At 36.0% G+C, this 18,234-nt stretch overlaps 6 protein-coding genes across 7 annotated transcripts; 1 reads left to right on the top strand and 5 right to left on the bottom strand.

Annotated features, from left to right (window-relative positions):
• Positions 1-2,328: 2,328 nt before the first annotated feature.
• On the bottom strand, positions 2,329-4,050 carry LOC6650084 (UDP-glycosyltransferase UGT5). The gene is made up of 2 exons (XM_023180439.2): positions 3,782-4,050; positions 2,329-3,722 (listed from the first exon to the last, which is right to left on the bottom strand). The coding sequence occupies exons 1-2, from the start codon at positions 4,038-4,040 to the stop codon at positions 2,374-2,376; spliced, it is 1,608 nt and encodes a 535-aa protein (XP_023036207.2). The 5' UTR covers positions 4,041-4,050; the 3' UTR covers positions 2,329-2,373.
• A 307-nt stretch (positions 4,051-4,357) lies between these two features.
• LOC6650083 (UDP-glycosyltransferase UGT5) lies at positions 4,358-6,161 on the bottom strand. 2 transcript variants are annotated; one of them, XM_023180677.2, is made up of 2 exons: positions 5,891-6,161; positions 4,358-5,839 (listed from the first exon to the last, which is right to left on the bottom strand). In XM_023180677.2, exons 1-2 carry the CDS (start codon positions 6,147-6,149, stop codon positions 4,494-4,496), a joined length of 1,605 nt encoding a protein of 534 aa, XP_023036445.1. In that variant the 5' UTR covers positions 6,150-6,161; the 3' UTR covers positions 4,358-4,493. The 2 variants fall into 2 exon arrangements, with proteins under 2 accessions (XP_023036445.1, XP_046865305.1); XM_047009349.1 differs by having other exon boundaries at positions 4,358-5,830.
• A 417-nt stretch (positions 6,162-6,578) lies between these two features.
• LOC6650082 (UDP-glycosyltransferase UGT4) lies at positions 6,579-8,396 on the bottom strand. The gene is made up of 2 exons (XM_023180372.2): positions 8,024-8,396; positions 6,579-7,957 (listed from the first exon to the last, which is right to left on the bottom strand). Exons 1-2 carry the CDS (start codon positions 8,280-8,282, stop codon positions 6,621-6,623), a joined length of 1,596 nt encoding a protein of 531 aa, XP_023036140.1. The 5' UTR covers positions 8,283-8,396; the 3' UTR covers positions 6,579-6,620.
• Positions 8,397-9,418: 1,022 nt separating this feature from the next.
• Positions 9,419-13,433, bottom strand: LOC26529909 (UDP-glycosyltransferase UGT5). The gene is made up of 3 exons (XM_023180486.2): positions 13,102-13,433; positions 10,156-12,160; positions 9,419-10,085 (listed from the first exon to the last, which is right to left on the bottom strand). The coding sequence occupies exons 1-2, from the start codon at positions 13,358-13,360 to the stop codon at positions 10,821-10,823; spliced, it is 1,599 nt and encodes a 532-aa protein (XP_023036254.2). The 5' UTR covers positions 13,361-13,433; the 3' UTR covers positions 9,419-10,085; positions 10,156-10,820.
• Positions 13,434-13,650: 217 nt separating this feature from the next.
• On the bottom strand, positions 13,651-15,641 carry LOC6650080 (UDP-glycosyltransferase UGT5). Its single transcript, XM_047009381.1, has 2 exons — positions 15,383-15,641; positions 13,651-15,320 (listed from the first exon to the last, which is right to left on the bottom strand). Exons 1-2 carry the CDS (start codon positions 15,639-15,641, stop codon positions 13,984-13,986), a joined length of 1,596 nt encoding a protein of 531 aa, XP_046865337.1. The 3' UTR covers positions 13,651-13,983.
• A 173-nt stretch (positions 15,642-15,814) lies between these two features.
• Positions 15,815-18,207, top strand: LOC6651064 (UDP-glycosyltransferase UGT5). The gene is made up of 2 exons (XM_023180676.2): positions 15,815-16,130; positions 16,321-18,207. Exons 1-2 carry the CDS (start codon positions 15,863-15,865, stop codon positions 17,652-17,654), a joined length of 1,602 nt encoding a protein of 533 aa, XP_023036444.2. The 5' UTR covers positions 15,815-15,862; the 3' UTR covers positions 17,655-18,207.
• Positions 18,208-18,234: the final 27 nt, after the last annotated feature.

The raw sequence follows: 18,234 nt of genomic DNA, 5'->3' as shown, positions 1-18,234 counted from the left end.
TTTTATCGAGTAGTTAAAGTTGAATAAACTCAAAGATAAACTATTCGAAATAAAAGAAATTCGGTATATAGAAGAACAAGAAATTATAAAGGCAATTTATATGACAAACACACGAGAACTCTTTAAGGGTATATATCACTTTTTAGGGTATTTGTAGAGCAACAATATGGTAAAATAATATTTCAAAGCCACTTGCAAAACTCTCTTGCCAGACAGAAGTATGCATGTGTGTGTGTGTGTTTGTGTGTGTGCAGCCTTCAAAACGCATCCCTATGGGTGACAGGCCCAGATAGTATGATGAAAATCAGTTTTAATAAAGTTCGTTTTTGCCTTGCTGCCCCACTACATACTTTGCCATTGATGATGATTTTTTCTCTGTTGTTTCTGGTTATTGTGTGAGGAAGAATGTTAATTAGATTTTATTAGGGCTCTGGTTGGGTGGTATGGTTGGTTGTCTGCCTCTGTAAGTATATGTGTGTGTATGCACAGAATGCCGGCGGGATTGTGGTTTATTAAAAGGCTTATGAAAGTCAAAAGAAAGTTTACTTAATTTCAGTTAGTTAAGCGCCAATGAAAGCCGCCCACTTGAGTATTGGCCAACAACAGCAAAAACAACAAACGAACAACAACACCAATACCAAAAGCGGAAAAGTTTTCGCCTTGGCCTGTGCTTGCCAAATGGCCAATAAAAATGTTTCGACTTCTAGCTGGGCTTTTGGCAATTTTACAACATTTTTTGGATTAGTCTTCCTCGTATTCACCATTTCTTTTTGGCTTCCTACTGTTGGCTCTCTTGCTGGCTAACAGTTTATGACTTAGCCTATAAATTCAAATGTTGCAACATAAAATCAAATAAAAATCTGCAATAAACATCAAATTGACAACACATTGTGGATAGGGGGAGTGAAACAGAGACAGAGAGGGGCAAAAAACAAGTGACTTGAACATCATATATGCATGTTAACACTTGGCGCTCATTTTGGCTGGCCATTTATTTCTGGGGTCAAATCAAAATGTTTCTGAACACATTCCTAGATTTTCGTCTAAATTTTTCCAACAGCAATATAAACGCAGCGTTGTTTGTTTGTTTTTTTTTCATCCTATGAATTTTAAAAGCTCACTGTCATTTATGGATCAGATGAAAGTTTTAATCCTATATTTCCAAATAATTTTTTTGTAACCTTAGCAAAGATTTTTTCACTTTCTTCGAAACTTTTAAAAATGTTTTCTTTTAAATATTTATAATCCACAATTATTAAATTTGTTCCTTCTGCTTTTAATACTTGGCAATTAGCGTATTAATTTGCATACCTTCTTTATGCTGGTCTCGTCACCTTGGCTATAAGGGAATCCATCAAAAGTATTAATAATAATAATAAAAAAAGTACACAGATACACGCACATTTTGGCCTTCAATGCCCCAGCTTCCTGGTTCCCTCTTCTCCACCACTTCGAGCCTTTGACTCGAAAACCTACCTAGTTATTTTATTTGGTGTCCTGTCCTTCAGGTTGATGCTATTTCTAGATCACGTTTCTGGGTATTTTACCCAGTAATTGTGAGAGCAATTGTGCGCACTTTTTTTTAGACGTTTTTAGTTATTTTTTTCCTTGCTGTTCATCCAGCTTGGGTTGCGCATTTTAATGTCCCTTTTCTGTTCCCAAAAAGAAAAGAATAAAAAAGAGAGATAGAAAAGGAGATGAAAAAAAAAACAAATTTGTTGAAAAAGAGTTGAAAAACATGCTGGGCACGTGCTGATTGATGTAAAATGCGTAATGAGCGCGGTTATGTTTATGGCCTGAGAGGAAAGGATATAGGGCTGTTGGAAAGAGGGAGTTCCTGTGGTTGGGTTAGATAACGACGATAGGACCAAGTAAAGTTTTCTAATTAGAATATTGGTGGCCATTCAGTGAATGATGGGGTTGTCCCTTTTTTTGCTACTCCTCTTAAAGATTTCTTAACTTGGTCTAAGTAAAAACCAAAGCGGCAATTAAAAGTAGGTAATCGCTTTTTATTAGCTAATGAATGATACTTAGATGATATACCTATACTATTAATCATTTTACCTTAATCGATGTTCTTGAAAATATTTTGAATTATTTTGTCAAATATTTACTAAAAAGAAAAGATTTTGTTGAACTTAAGGTTTTCGATTTTTAACACAAAATAACCTAAAATAATACAATAAAATTATATATTATATATTATTATATTATATACTGGTACATTTAAAGAAAAGTGGCTTATATCACTAATTAGTTTTAATTTAACTCAAGCAATTTTGCATGCATATATACAAAAAAATCAATCAATAAATTGATAAGATAACATATTTGCTTTTGCTGTACACACTTCTCAAAGTCAATATAACTGACTCAACCCAAGTGCAGAAGCGGAATACTCAGACTAAAGGGTACACGAGCTATAACATAATTTAGTAGTTTATAAGTTAAAACAATCACAATTAGAGCGGTAAGAACAATTCGTCCAAACAAAATGGATACTATATCAACACAATAGTATTGCAGAAATCCAATGTCATTTTCAGCCAGACGCATATGAGAGGCATCCTTGTGCCTTAGGGTATACTCAGTCCACCAGACAGCGGTTTTCAATGGACTCATGGGTTGATCACGAAACCTTGCGGACATCTTTTTAGCATTTCTGGCATATGAAGGATTCTTTAACATGTCATGAATAGTCTGATTCAATATTTCAACATTAATTGAATTGATATCCAGAGTTTGTCCAACACCTGCTATACGCATGCGTTGGGTATTCGAAAATTGATCATAATAGATGGGCAAACCAAGTGTAGGTACACCGTAGTATGCCGCCTCAATGATACTTAAAAGGCCACCATGGGTAATAAAGAGTTTAAGGTTGGGATGTTGTAGTATTTGCTGTTGCGGCATCAATGATCTTATAAAAATATTATCTGTTTTATTTTTAACTGGTTCCAGATCATCGTATTTCCATAGCACGCGTTGTTTTAGTTTGGAAAACGTTTCTATTAACACTCGTTTCAAATGCTTTGGTAGCCACTCTTCAATTATTTCCATACCCATTGAGAAATAGATAACACCATTCTTAGCCTCATCCATAAAACGCTGAATATCATCCGGAATAGGATCTAGTTTGCAATTTTTGTGCACACACATATGCATCCCTGCTACTTCAATTAGATTGGGCACATTGGATCTGGCACGACCTAAACTAAAATGTTGGTTGACCAAAATCAATGAAAAATTTCGACGAATCTCATCGAAACTTGAATGCGAATTATCAAAATATTTTCTGTAGAGTTCGAGTTGTGGTGGCAAATAAACTAATCGCTCCAATAACCACTCCTCAGTCTTGTAAATCCAATTTTGCCATTTTTCCAACAAACTTGAGCTTCCATATGCATAGCCCACTGGTGACATGGGCTCATATACACTTGGTGCTGAATTCCCAGCCAGATAATCTACAATCCAAGCCGATCCATAGGCAGCAATACCAACCATAGGGGCATTAAAATGTATTCCAAAACCACAGAGGGCATCCGAATGCGGTGTGTTCATAATTATTAAATCAAACTGGGCACTTGAATTGTGTAATAGCTGCTGAACTCCACTATCAGATAGAATATATTGTACAGAAGCACGATAAAAGTGCGATACCCATAAGGCCTCATCCCATTTGGAAGGCATTGGATCTTCATCGAACTCAAAATCTAATAAGCCTGCAAAACACAACTATTATTTATCACTCAGTTCATAAGACTATTTGACAAACAGTTACCATGCATTAGGCGATCTAACATAGGAACGCGAATGTGATGGGCCTTTTCAATAGGTTCAAAATGATTTAAAGCTGAAATCACAGTTACTTGGTATCCTTCTTCGACAAGTTCATTTATAAATGGCCGTACGGTACGATAGGGTGAAGCAAAAACATACGAAAATATGGCCAATATATGGTCTGCCTGTGTAAAGTGAGCACTTAGGCCAAAAGCGGCTAGTAAAAGCCCAGCGTGGCCAAACTTTCCGCTAAATAACATACCGGGAAACCATGACCGCTCATGGCGCGGATTAATCTACACTGGGGTTGATTATTTTCCTTACACTCTCTTTATTTCTGATTGCTGCTTATCTAATCAATATGATAGTGTTGAGTATATTCGTTGATTGTTTACCATTAAAAGCAAAAAATAAAAATATTTTAGCGTCTCCCTTTATTGATTTCACTGTCTACCACAAAAATTAGTGAAAACGGAATGTCTTTTTGATAAATACATGGGTTTCTAGAACTTATATAAAATAAATAAATTAAATTTTATACAATTATTAATTAAACACTTTTGCAAAAGTACACGTTAATTTTATGAGAAAAACTGCATTACGAATTTAGAAATAACGGGTACATTTTTTTGATTACCAACATGTCATTTGGGGATTATCTTTCTCTGACTAACTTTATCTCTAGAGTCTGGTACACATTTGTTTATCCGCTATCATCGAATTAGGGGAATACTCAGACTGATATGAGAGTGAGCTATTATATATTTAGCTAATTTATAACCTATTAAAATCACAATTATAGCAGATAGGCCGATTCTTCCGAACAGTACAGAAGTAAAATGAACACTATAATATTGCATGAAGGACATATCATGTTCCGCAAGACGGATGGGAGGGCTACGTTTGTGCCTTAAGGTGTATTCGGTCCACCAAACAGCCGTTTCCAAAGGGTTCATAGGTTGATCACGAAAACGTGTGGACATCTGTTTAGCTATTCTTGCATATGAAGGATTCTGTATGAGCTCCTGAATACTATTATTCAATATTTCAACATTGATTAAATTGAGATGCAAAGTTTGACCAGCACCTGCCATTCGCATACGTTGGGAATTCGTGAATTGATCATAGTACAAAGGTAAACTTAGAATGGGAATACCATAATATGCTGTCTCAATAACACTTAAGAGCCCGGCATGGGTAATAAAGAGCTTGAGCTTGGGATGTTGAAGTATTTGTTGCTGTGGCATGAAAGATGAAACATAAATGTTATCAGATTTGTTTTTAAATGATTGCCAGTTATCGTATTTCCATACGACGCGTTGCTTTAGTGTCGAAAATGTTTTAAATAACGTGTCTTTCATATGCTTTGGTAGCCATTTCATAAATATCTCCACACCCATTGAGAAATAGATGACACCATGCTCCGCCTCATCCATAAATCGCCGAAGATCATCCGGAATAGGATCTAGTTTGCAATTCTTGTGCACACACATATGCATCCCTGCTACTTCAATTATATTGGGCACATTGGATCTGACACGTCCCAAACTAAAATGTTGGTTGACCAAAATTAATGAAAAGTTTCGACGAATCTCCTCGAAATTTGAATATGAATTATCAAAATATTGTCTGTATAATTTAAGTTGTGGCGGCAAGTAGACTAATCGCTCTAACAACCATTCTTCGGTCAAGTATACCCAATTGTTCCACATGTCGAATAAACTGGGACTGTTGCTGAAAGTGTAACCAACTGGTGACATTGGTTCATATATACTTGGTGCCGAATTGCCAACGAGGTAATCAATAATCCAAGTGGAGCCATAGGCAGCAATACCAACCATTGGGGCATTAAAATGTTGAGAGAATCCGCAAAGAGCATCCGATATGGGGGTATTCATAATTACCATATCAAACTGGGCACTCGAATTATGTAGTAGCTGCTGAACTCCTTCGTTAGTTAGAATGTAATTTGATGCTTCATAGTAAAAATGTGATACCCAAGACGCATGTTGCCATTTTGTTTGCATTGGGTTTGCATCGTATTCAAAGTCTATTACGTCTGCAATCATTATAAATGCTTTATTAATTTCTTAGATTTTGCAAGTCTTACCTTCTATTAAGTGATCCAGCTCGAAAACTCGAATATGACGTGTCCCATCGATAGTAGGAAAATATTTCGCGGCTGAAACTACAGTTATTTGGTGTCCTCGGTCCACTAGTTCCTTAATCAGTGGCCTAACCAATAAATAGGGCGATCCGGAGGCATATGAAAAAATAGCCAATATATTGTCCGCTTTTGTTAGTTGCACGCTTAGAACAATAGTGATAATAAAAAGCCGGGCGTTGTCGAGAATTCCGCTAATTAACATGCTAAAAAAACATGTCTGCACATTGCGCACATTTATTTTATACTACTGACTGAGTTTTACCAATAGCAGACACTATAATTGTTTACCCCTATCTTATCAGCAATGGGTATAATCAAAGTTTTTGTACATGGAACAGTTTCGTTAATGCAAGGTCAGGGGCTTGCAATGGTCTACATATCCCGTATATAAATTCTTTAGCAATGTTTCGAGCTCATATAAATGTATACATATTAATTAGATTTTGATTCAAGAAACTCGTTCGATTTTAGCTGATTATCAAACAGAATTAATTTAAAAGTTTGAGTACACATCGTATCTACCCATTATCTGTGCAAGGGAAGGCATTAATCGTTATCGGTAGATTCAGCAATTACGTGTTCCTATTATTCATTTTTACCCCAAATACACAAGATTAAAATATATTAGAAATATTTCTTTTCATTTACTTTTATTTCATTCGCAAAAGATGGTTCAGAGCAAATCCAGTCTGATATAGTAACTAGAAATTATCCAGTTTGTCAGTTTATAAGCTAATAAAATCACAATAATAGCGGTTAGTCCTATTCTTCCAAAGAGAATAGGCATTAGGTCAAGATTATAATATTGCATGAAAGACATTTCATGTTCAGGCAATCGCATATGAGTTGCACCCTTGTGCCGTAGAATATATTCGGTCCACCAGACAGCGGTTTTCAATGGGCTCATAGGTTGATCACGAAATCGGTTTGACATTCTCTGAACATTAGACGTATACGAGGGATTGTGTAGAATCTCATAAATACTCTCATTTAACGTTTCGACACTTATTGAATTGAGCTTCAAAGTTTGGCCCACACCTGCCAAATGCATGCGTTGGGCATTCGCAAATTGATCGTAATAGAGAGGCAAACTTAGTACAGGAACACCATAATAAGCTGTCTCAATGATACTTAAAAGTCCAGCATGAGTGATAAACAATTTTGTTTTGGGATGATTTAGAATTTGCTGTTGCGGCAAGTAAGATCTAAAAAATATATTATCCGACTTATCCTTTAACGAGTTCAACCCGTCATATTTCCATACTACACGTTGTTTTATATTCGAAAATGCTTCCAGAAACGTAGATTTCATTTTATCTGGTAGCCACTTCATATATATCTCCACACCCATTGAGAAATAGATCACACCATGCTCCGCTTCATCCATAAATCGCTGAAGATCGTCCGGAATAGGATCTAGTTTGCAATTTTTGTGCACACACATATGCATCCCTGCTACTTCAATTAAATTCGGCACATTGGATCTGACACGTCCCAAACTAAAATGTTGGTTGACCAAAATCAATGAAAAGTTTCGACGAATCTCATCGAAATTTGAATATGAGTCATTAAAATATTGTCTGTATAGTTTGATTTGTGGCGGCAAATAAACTAGTCTCTCCAGCAACCATTCCTCGGTCTTATAAACCCAACTGTCCCACTTGTCCAAGATGCTGGACGACCTAGTTGATGTGTACTCTAGAGGGGACATTGGTTCATATACACTTGGTGCCGAATTCCCAGCCAGATAATCAATAATCCACGCCGATCCGTACGCTGATATTCCTATTCTAGGGGCTTTAAAATGCTGTGCAAAGCCACACAATGCATCTGATATAGGAGTATTCATGATGACTAAATCGAACTGGGCGGTCGAATTATGTATTAGCTGCTGAACTCCATGATCGGCAAGAATATATTGCGAGGAGAAATAATAGAACTCCGATATCCACGTTGCCTTTCTCCATTTAGAGGGATTCATGTCCAATCCATTTTCGAAGTCTATTAAATCTGAAATTCAATTGAAAAGTTTATCGTAAGTAAATACTGCATTTGAGGACTTTGTTTATATCTTACCGTTTAATAAATTATCCAATCTCAAAACTCGAATGTGGTGAGCTCCATCGATAGTGGGAAAATGTTTTGTCCCTGAAATAACAGTCACTTGGTGACCCCGCTCGACAAGTTCCTTGATAAGTGGCCTTACCACCAGATAGGGTGAAGAGAAGGCATACGAAAATATGGCCAGTATATGTTCCGCTTGTGTTTGCCGGACGATAAGGCCGAAACCAACTATTAATAGCCAGGCGTGGCCTAGGTGCCTACAAACTAGCATACCGAACAACCATAACCGCTCATAGCGCAGGTAAATTTAATACTATTTCTGCATTTTTGCTTACACTCTTTCGCCTTCTGATTGCCCTGTCTAATCTTATCGATAAAAGTGTACGTCAGATTCTTTTTTGTTGTCATGAGTATTCCCCAATAAAATTGAATAAATGTTTACTTTTAAGTATATAAAATTTATATGTTAGTTTCCATGCTTCTTTCACATTTAGTAATATAAGTGGTTTTGAAAACTCAATAATTAATGCCATTGTCGAGGTTCTTTTTACGAGTTTGCCGATCCATGTGTTAGTTCCCTGTTTAATTCCATTTCATATCAAGCAACTTTATCTCTACGTTTGGCAATCGTTGTCTAAAAACTCAAAACATATACATATATGTATTTATGTAGATACGATAATCTCAAAACAAAAACAAAAATGAAATGCATTTAGGTATTTCATAGGTTTATTAATTTAATGAACTATACTCAGTCTTAAATCAAATTGGGATGCAAACCAATTGACTAATTTGTAAGCTAATAAAATGACAATAATAGCGGGTAGTCCAATTCTACCAAACACAATAGGTATTAAATCCAGTTTGTAGTACTTCATAAAAGATATATCCTGTTCAGCTATACGCATGTGAGGCCCACCTTTATGCCTGAGAACATATTCAGTCCACCAGACAGCTGTGTCTACTGCATTCATGGGTTGATCACGGAAACGAGTAGACAACAGTTTGGCGTTTTTTGCATAGGACGGATTTTGTAGAAGCTCCTGAATAGTCTGATTCAATTTGTCAAAACTCATAGAATTATAATCTATAGTTTGACCCGCACCAGCCAAATGCATTCGTTTGGCATTTGAAAATTGATCAAAATAAGTAGGCAAACAAAGAACTGGTACACCATAATATGCTGCTTCAATAATACTTAAGAGACCAGCATGGGTAATGAAGAGTTTGACTTTGGGATGTTTCAGTATTTGTTGCTGTGGCATGAAAGATCTAACAAAAATATTATCCGATTTAATTTGAAGCGATTCCCAGTCATCAAATTTCCATACCACGCGTTCTTTAAGTTTGCAAAATATTTCCAATAACGCTTGTTTTATATTATTTGGAAGCCATTTTACAAGTATTTCTAAGCCCATCGAAAAATAGATGACACCATGCTCGGCCTCGTCCAAGAAATGCTGAAGATCCTGTGGCATTGGATCAAGATTACAATTCTTGGGATAACACAAATGCATGCCGGCTACTTCTATAAGATTGGGCACATTTGATCTAACGCAACCTAGACTAAAATGTTGGTTGACCAAAATCAACGAATAGTTTCTACGAATCTCATCAAAATTTGAATATGAATCATTGAAATATTCTCTATACAGTTTCATTTGTGGTGGTAATAAAACTAATCGCTCTAATAACCACTCCTCGGTTATGCCAATCCAATTGTTCCACCTTTCTAAAAAACTTGGACTGCCCGACATGTAACTCTCTGGCGACATGCGTTCATACACACTTGGCTCTGAATTCCCAGCAAGGTAATCAACAATCCAAGCAGAACTGAAAGCAGAAATTCCCACCATAGGGGCATTAAAGTGCTGTGCAAAACCGCATAGAGCATCGGATGCAGGAGTGTTTATAATAACCATATCAAACTTGGCACTTGAGTTATGTAGTAGCTGCTGTACTTCCAAATCGTTGAGAATATTAAGTGAGGAGTAATAATAGAATTTTGATATATATGTTGACTTCTTCCATTTTGAGGATATCGTTTCCAATACAATATCTGAGTCTAACAAATCTGAAATTTTTGTGTTAAAAAAGCCTCGCATTAAAAATAATACAGGGTTTTTCCTTTTTCAAAACCTTACCATGTAATAGGTTGTCATTCATTTGGACGCGAATATGATGAGTCCCATCGATATTGGGAAAATGATTTTGACCTGAAATTACAGTCACTTGGTGTCCTCGGTCAACGAGTTCTTTAATAAGTGGCCAAACCACCAGATAGGGTGAAGAGAAGGCATACGAAAATATTGCCAAAATATGCTCCGCTTGGGTGTAGTGAAAACTGATCCCAAATATAACTATTAAAAGCCAGACACGGTCATTGTTTTTGCCGAAAAGCATGCCGATAAACCATATGCGCTCATGGCACTTCTAATACTGATTTCAGAATTTTGCTAACACTCTCTTAATTCGCGACAGCCTTGTATAATCTTATCAACCCGATAGCGTTGTTTATGTCTGATGGAAATACGGCGACATTCCTTATAATATTGATATACACGACAATTCTCCTGTGTGAGCCAAATTAGCATTAGCATTTATAGCGAATTTCATTCCTAAGGGTCTTTTATATTTAGAGTTCATATCACTAAAGTCTAATAAAAAAGCAACGTTATCTTTACACTCGGTAATCGTTATCAGAACAATCATAAACTACATCTGTCACTTTCAGTTTATCCAAAAAAGAATTCGTCAAACATAAAGCAGAAATTAAATTGTATATTTATTTCAATCGATTTTTCGGGGATCACCCTGAATTGAGACTGTTTACCCTGGAATGAGATCGGTTTCTAATCCAATTTATTAGTTTGAAACCTAAAAATATAATAATAATAGCAGATAGGCTAATTCTGAGAAGGACTATCGATATAAGATCAAGATTATAGTATTTCATAAATGATAAGTCATGCTCTGTTATGCGCATATGAGGCGCACCTTTATGCCTTAAAACGTATTCAGTCCACCATATAGCCGTTTGTAAGGGATTCATGGGCTGATCACGAAAACGAGTTGACAACTTTTTAGCGTTTATTGCATAGGAAGGATTATGTAGTATCTCTTGAATACTCTGATTCAATATGTCAGCATTTATTGAAATGAAGTCTATAGTTTTACTCGCACCTGTCGAGTGCATTCGATGGGCGTTGTTAAATTGATCATAATAGAGGGGTAAACTAAGTGTGGGAACACCAAAATATGTTGCTTCAATAAGACTTAAAAGACCAGCATGAGTAATGAAAAGTTTCACCTTGGGATGTCCAAGTATTTGTTCTTGTGGCAGATATGAGGCAAAAAAGATATTATCGGATTTGTTATTAAAAGATTCCCAATTCTCATATTTCCATACCACACGTTGTTTTAGACTCGAAAACATTTGAAATAGCATTTGTTTTGTGCAATCTGGTAGCCATTTCATCTGAATTTCTAAACCCATTGAGAAATATATTACTCCATGCTCAGCCTCATTCATAAATCTCTGAAGATCCTCTGGTATAGGATCTAGCTTACATTCTACATTTTCGAAACAAATATGCATGCCTGCTACTTCTATAAGATTGGGCACATTGGACTTAACGCGACCCAGACTAAAATGATGATTTACCAAAATCAATGAATAATTTCGGCGACTCATTTCGAAATTTGAATTGGTGTTGTTAAAATATTTCTTAAATTGTTTTGTGTTTGGAGGTACGAAAACTAGACCGTCCAGCAACCATTCCTCGGTCATGTAAATCCACTTTTTCCATTTATCAAACATACTTGAACTTCCATATAAATAGCCCACTGGCGATAATGGATCGTAGATAGATGGTGCTGGGTTTCCAGCAAAATAGTCTACAATCCAATTGGAACCAAAGGCTGCTATTCCAATCATGGGTGCTTTAAAGTGCTCTGCAAAGCCACAAAGAGCGCCCGAGTGTGGTGTATCCATTATGATCATATCAAATTGTGCACTTGAATTGACCAAAAGCTGCTGAACATCACGATTCGTCATAATATGATGCGATGCTTGGGTGAAGTAACTTGATAGCCACTTCGCCTCCATCCATTTGTTAGGATTTCTTTCGAAAGTGAAGTCTGTCATTTCTGTATAACAGTTAACAAACTAAATAAAAATAACGCCATACCATTTGAGATTAAACTTTAACTTAAAAATGAAGTACGTAAGTCGACTCGCCGACTTGGGTATACCATACACCAGGTGAAACACATATTTAAAATTTCGAAAACCAAATGTATGTCTATTAAATTGTTTTAACATGCCTCATACCATATGCTATCTCGCTCACTCTACAAATACACGAGTTGGCTAGCCAACGGCCAATTCTGCCCTTATGAACCGCGTAGTAAAATACGTTCAAACGCATATTTTGCATGTTTCTACTCCGATTTCAATACAATTTGGTATTTTGGTAGAAATATATAAGACTAATTGGTCTGCCAAATTTAGTTGCGATAGTCAAAAAATTTGCAGCTGACCGTCGATGTTTTCTAAATTATGGAGGCGGAAATAGGCGTGGCAAAATATTAAAGTATACAAATCCTGCGCGCATACCAAAAAAACCTACATTTTAATTTGGTGACTTTAGCTTTGTTAGTTTTCGAGAAAATCACTTTTGCTTAAAGAGCAAAAAAAGAGAGTAAAAGAGTATATAAACCAAATTTGATATCTCTAGCTGTTATACTTAAAAAAAAACAGTTTTATGTAAATTCTGAAGGCGTAAGGGGCGTGGCCAAAATTCCAATTATTTCGATACATTTACATACCACACGAGTCTACATACCAAATTTGGTGGCTCTAGCTCTTATAGTCTCCGAGATCTGCGTGTTTATACAAATGGACGGACAGACGGACATGACTGGATCGACTCGGCTGTTGATCCTGATCAAGAATATATATACTTTATGGGGTCGGAGAAGCTTCCTTCTACCTGTTACGTATATTTTGGCGACTTTAATATACCATTTCATCCTATGAGTGTATGGTATTCGTTCTACATTAATCGCGTAACTCTTTACTTACTTACCTTGAAGTAAGTTATCCAACTTTTTTACGCGTATGTGTTGTATTCCAGTGATTGGGGATAAATATTTTTCAGCCGAAATTACAGTTAACTGATGTCCTCTCTGGACAAGGGCCTGAATTAAAGGCCTAACCAGTATATAAGGTGATTCAACACCAAATGAAAATACGGCCAATACATTTTTCGCTTGAGTTATCCGTGATAAAGAGGGCAGAATAACCAGCAAAATCAAAATTTGGCGCAGGTTTCTACCAATCAACATGTCTGAAAACGATGTCTGTTCATATCGCCGTTCTGGCTTTTACTGTTGCAAAATTGTTCGTTTAATTCGAATTATTCTCCCGCTCTCATGGTTTCTGTATGACTTATCTTATCATAAAGGTGCTGTAGTATCAATGAGTTGTTTAGTTATTTGCCCAGCCTGAGTCGTAATAGACAAAATCGTAAAAGAGAGAATTTTAGAATGACAATAGAGTAAAAACAAAAAATAGTCTATTTTATTTTTAACGTTTTATAGACTAAAATGAGAACGAGCCAATTATTTAGTTTTGAAATTATAATTATACTCTCGAGTCTGGGAGGTAGGTTAAATTTATAGTGTTCCACGAAGGGTTTATTATGTCCGACAATGCACATGTGAGGTTTCAATTTCAAAGTACCCTTATACTTACAAATCATTATCAGAAGAGTAATAAATTATACAAGTACATACGAAGGTCAATTTAATCAAAGCAAAAAAAAAAAAAAACAATACAACAGACACTTAGCAATTATCCCAAAATATGTATGCGATTAATTTATCAACCAATTATTTGGTGATGATCTTCTCTCTCTCTCTTTCTATATATGTTGCCCTCTCACTAAAACAGAGCAGCCTTTCGTTTATCATCTGATAAGTGGAATATTCAGACTCATATGTGAATGAACTATAAAAAATGTTGTTAATTTGTAACCTAATAAAATCACAATTATAGCAGTAAGGCCAATTCGACCGAGAATTATAGATACTAAATCAATGTTATAGTATTGCAGGAAAGCCATATCGTGTTCGGCCAGACGCATATAGTGAGCTCCCTTGTGCCTTAGAACATATTCGATCCACCAGACAGCAGTTTCCAATGGTTTCATGGGTTGATCACGAAATTGGGTGGACATTCTTCTGATATTTGTGGCATATGAAGGATTCTGCAGAATCTGATGAATACTCCGATTCAATATTTCGACATTCATTGAATGGAGATCCAGAGTTTCACCTGCACCTGCCAAACGCATGCGTTGGGCATTCCAAAATTGATCATAATAAAATGGTAAACTTAGTATGGGTACACCATAATAAGTTGTCTCAATGATACTCAAAAGGCCACCATGGGTAATAAAGAGCTTGACATTAGGATGATTGAGTATTTGTTGTTGCGGCAGATATGAGCCATAGAAGACATTATCGGATTTGTTTTGACGCGTTTCCCAATTATCAATTTTCCATACCACACGTTGTTTTAGTTTCGAAAACGTTTCCGATAACGTTTGTATCATATGCTTTGGTAGCCAATTTTCAAGTATTTCTATACCCATTGAGAAGTAAATAACACCATGCTCCGCCTCGTCCATGAAACGCTGCAAATCCTCTGGCATGGCATCTAGTTTACAATCCTTTTGGAAACACATATGCATGCCAGCTATTTCAATTAAATTCGGCACATTGGATCTCGCACGACCTAGACTGAAATGTTGGTTAACCAAAATCAATGAAAAGTTTCGACGAATCTCATCGAAATTTGAATATGAGTCATTAAAATATTGTCTATATAGTTTGGTTTGTGGCGGTAAGTAAATCAGACGGGCCAATAACCATTCCTCAGTAAGGAAAATCCAATTGCGCCATTTATTTAGTAGGCTTGTACTTTCATATGTATAGCCCATATGTGAAACGGGCTCAGTTACACTTGGCGCTGAATTGCCAGCCAAATAATCCACAATCCAAGCCGCACCATAAGCAGCAATGCCAACCATGGGAGCATTAAAGTGCTTGGCAAATCCACAAAGTGCATCTGAATGGGGTGTATCCACAATGATCATATCAAAGTGGGCACTTGAGTTGTGTAGTATCTGTTGCACTTGAGGATCAGCCAAAATGTGATAAGAGGAGTAGTAATAGAAATAGGATACAAATTTAGCTTCAGTCCATTTATTGGTGGGAAAATCAAGTTCCGGTTCCGATAATTCTAAAACACAGATTAGCAACGTAGTTAGGTTGATACATTTGTTTTAAAAGTTTTGTTTTTACCTTGCATAAGCTGGTCTAGTTTGTGGACACGAATATGATGTGTCCCATTGATTGTGGGAAAATACATTGCGGATGAAACTACGGTCACTTCATGTCCTCGTTCAACAAGTCTCTTGATAAGGGGTCTTACTAGCAAATAAGGCGCACCAACGGCATATGAAAATATTGCCAATATATTTTCAGCGTGTGTTAAACTAATGCTTACACTCAAAGCTACAAAGACAAGCCCAGTGCAGGTAAGATTACAGCTAACTAACATACTGGAAAACGAGATCTGCTCATGTCGCAGTGTCAAGTTATACTAATTCCATTTATTCGCCAAGTTCATATACTTCTCTCGCTCTCTTTGGGCTTGATTGCCTGCTATCTATCTTATCAGCATTAGAATTTGCTGTTGAATTGCTGAACTGATCAAGTGGCCTCAGTTGTATTGCGTGCGTTATACTAAATGGAACGAAGAAAACAGTTTGCTTTGTAAAAATGTTGAAACAGCTGATGTCCAGTGAATTATTTTTTATTTTTTCGACTATAGTATTACTTTTACATCTAATTAGCCCCGTATGGACTGCTAAAATACTTTTGGTTGCACCATTTGAGGCACAATCGCAGTGCATCCTGATAACGCCCTACATAGAGGCATTGGCCGAGCATGGCCATGAGTTGACTGTGATACATGCTTATGGACATTGTGGAGCTCTTGAAAATGTTCGTTATATATACATTAATCCACGTTCGAATTCATATCCAGGTAAAAATAAATAATTTTTGGACCATTCCATTAATAAATATGTATACCAATCTAGACATTGAACATTTCATTTGTACTTTGTCATCAAAAAGATCGCCAATCTATAATTATCAGCCATTGAATATTATTTTTATATGTGTATCGATTTAAAAAATGTTAACAAATTGCTTTTAATTGCGTTTACTCACAGATTGGATTGGTGAAAATTTTTCGGGTGTACATAATAAATGGATTGAAGTAACATCTATACGAACATTTATGTTAAAACTTTGTCTTCATTTAATGGAGAACGATACTGTGAAAGATTTACTGAATTCGAACAGTAAATTTGATTTGGTTATTATTGATCCATCGCATATGGATTGCATTTATGGATTAGCCGCCCATTTTAATGCTACGCTTATGGGCATATCAAGTTGTGGATCTGATTGGAATTTAGATACTTTGATTGGTTACACTTCATCGTCGATATATGAACCTATATTGCCAATTGGTTTTAGATCGGCTGATACATTTCTGGATAGACTCTACAATTGGTTTTACTTATCTGAAGAATGGTTACTCATGCATTTGCTCTTCTTGCCCAAAATTCGTATGGTGCATAATCACTTCTTTGGACATTTAGATCAGAGTTTTACGGAAATTCGCCAGAGTTTTTCTCTAATGTTATTGAATCAACATTTTACAATTTATCCGGCACGGCCTAATGTACCCAAAATGATTGAAGTAGCCGGAATGCATTTGCCAAAAAGTACTCCAAGTTTGCCTGATGATTTGGCAGATTTTATTGATACAGCCCCGCATGGAGTAATATATTTTGCTTTGGGCGTTGAAATGCAAAGCAAGGATTTACCAGAGGACACACTTCAAATGCTTCTTAATGTCTTTGAGGCTTTGCCTCAGCGAGTAATATGGAAATTTGAAACACAGCCGCCGCCAAAAGTAAGCAAAAATATCTACATAGATGATTGGCTGCCTCAAATGGCCATTTTGGCCCATCCAAATGTGAAACTTTTCATTACCAATGCCGGCATGCTAAGCATAATTGAGACAATTTATTATGCCAAACCAGTAATTGGTTTACCGTTATTTTATGATCAATTCCGCAACTTACAACGCATTTTGGAAAATGATATGGGTAAGATGTTAAATTTAAATACAATGACAAGTGAAGAGGTAAAAAATAGTATTCACGAAATGATACAAGAGCCGCAATATCAGCGGAATGCCTTGGCCCTATCACAGCGTTTTCGGGATCAGCCTATGCATCCTTTAGACACGGCGATTTATTGGACAGAGTACATTCTACGGCATAAGGGAGCACCACATATGCAAGTCTCCCTCTCCAATATGAAATTTATTGACTACTATTGCTTGGATAAACTTATATTGATAGCATTTCGATTTTCCGGCATTATGGGCATCATGTATTTTGTACTATTGAAATCCAAATGTTTATTAAAAGGGTTAACAAAAATATATACTGGCATTTGGTGTACTATTACTCACCATTTCGGTAGATAAAGTTTTAGCCTCTTGGCAATGATTATTGTCATAAATAGTATCAATTATCAAATCGAATCTTTGTCTGCAGGCGAGCACTGATAAGGTCCACAATTTATAGTATCTAATCGTAATATAAGTAGAAATGCTAATTGCAATGAAAACAATTTAAAAAGAAAACAACAACGAGGACCCGAATATACCCGAACAAACGCGAACAAGAAACAATTGTGTTGAAATTTAGTCTACAAATAAAAACTAGTTGCTGACCGATGAATATGGAAGTTTATTAGTAGTTGAATAAATGATGTTGTCTATGTCCACACTATAAATATTTAACAAATTGTCCAATACAGAAGTGTGTGAAATTATATTCAGATAAAAACAAAGAGAACCTGTTTAATTGCTTCAATCGGTGCGATAGGTGCAATGTTATATAGATAACGATAAAAAAAAACCCTTTGATTCAACGAATTTGTGACCAGTTACTTGCATAAAAATTGTTCTTTAAAAAAGGCAAATATCGCTAGTTTTTAAAAAACCGAATGTGATCATATATAAATGATAAATGATATACGATGAAAAATAAAAAAAATTTCAT

The sequence above is a fragment of the Drosophila willistoni genome, chromosome 3R (genome assembly GCF_018902025.1).
Source record: "Drosophila willistoni isolate 14030-0811.24 chromosome 3R, UCI_dwil_1.1, whole genome shotgun sequence".
NCBI lineage: Eukaryota > Metazoa > Arthropoda > Insecta > Diptera > Drosophilidae > Drosophila > Drosophila willistoni.
Note: the sequence above shows the minus strand (reverse complement) of the source record. Positions and strands in the feature narration are given on the sequence as shown.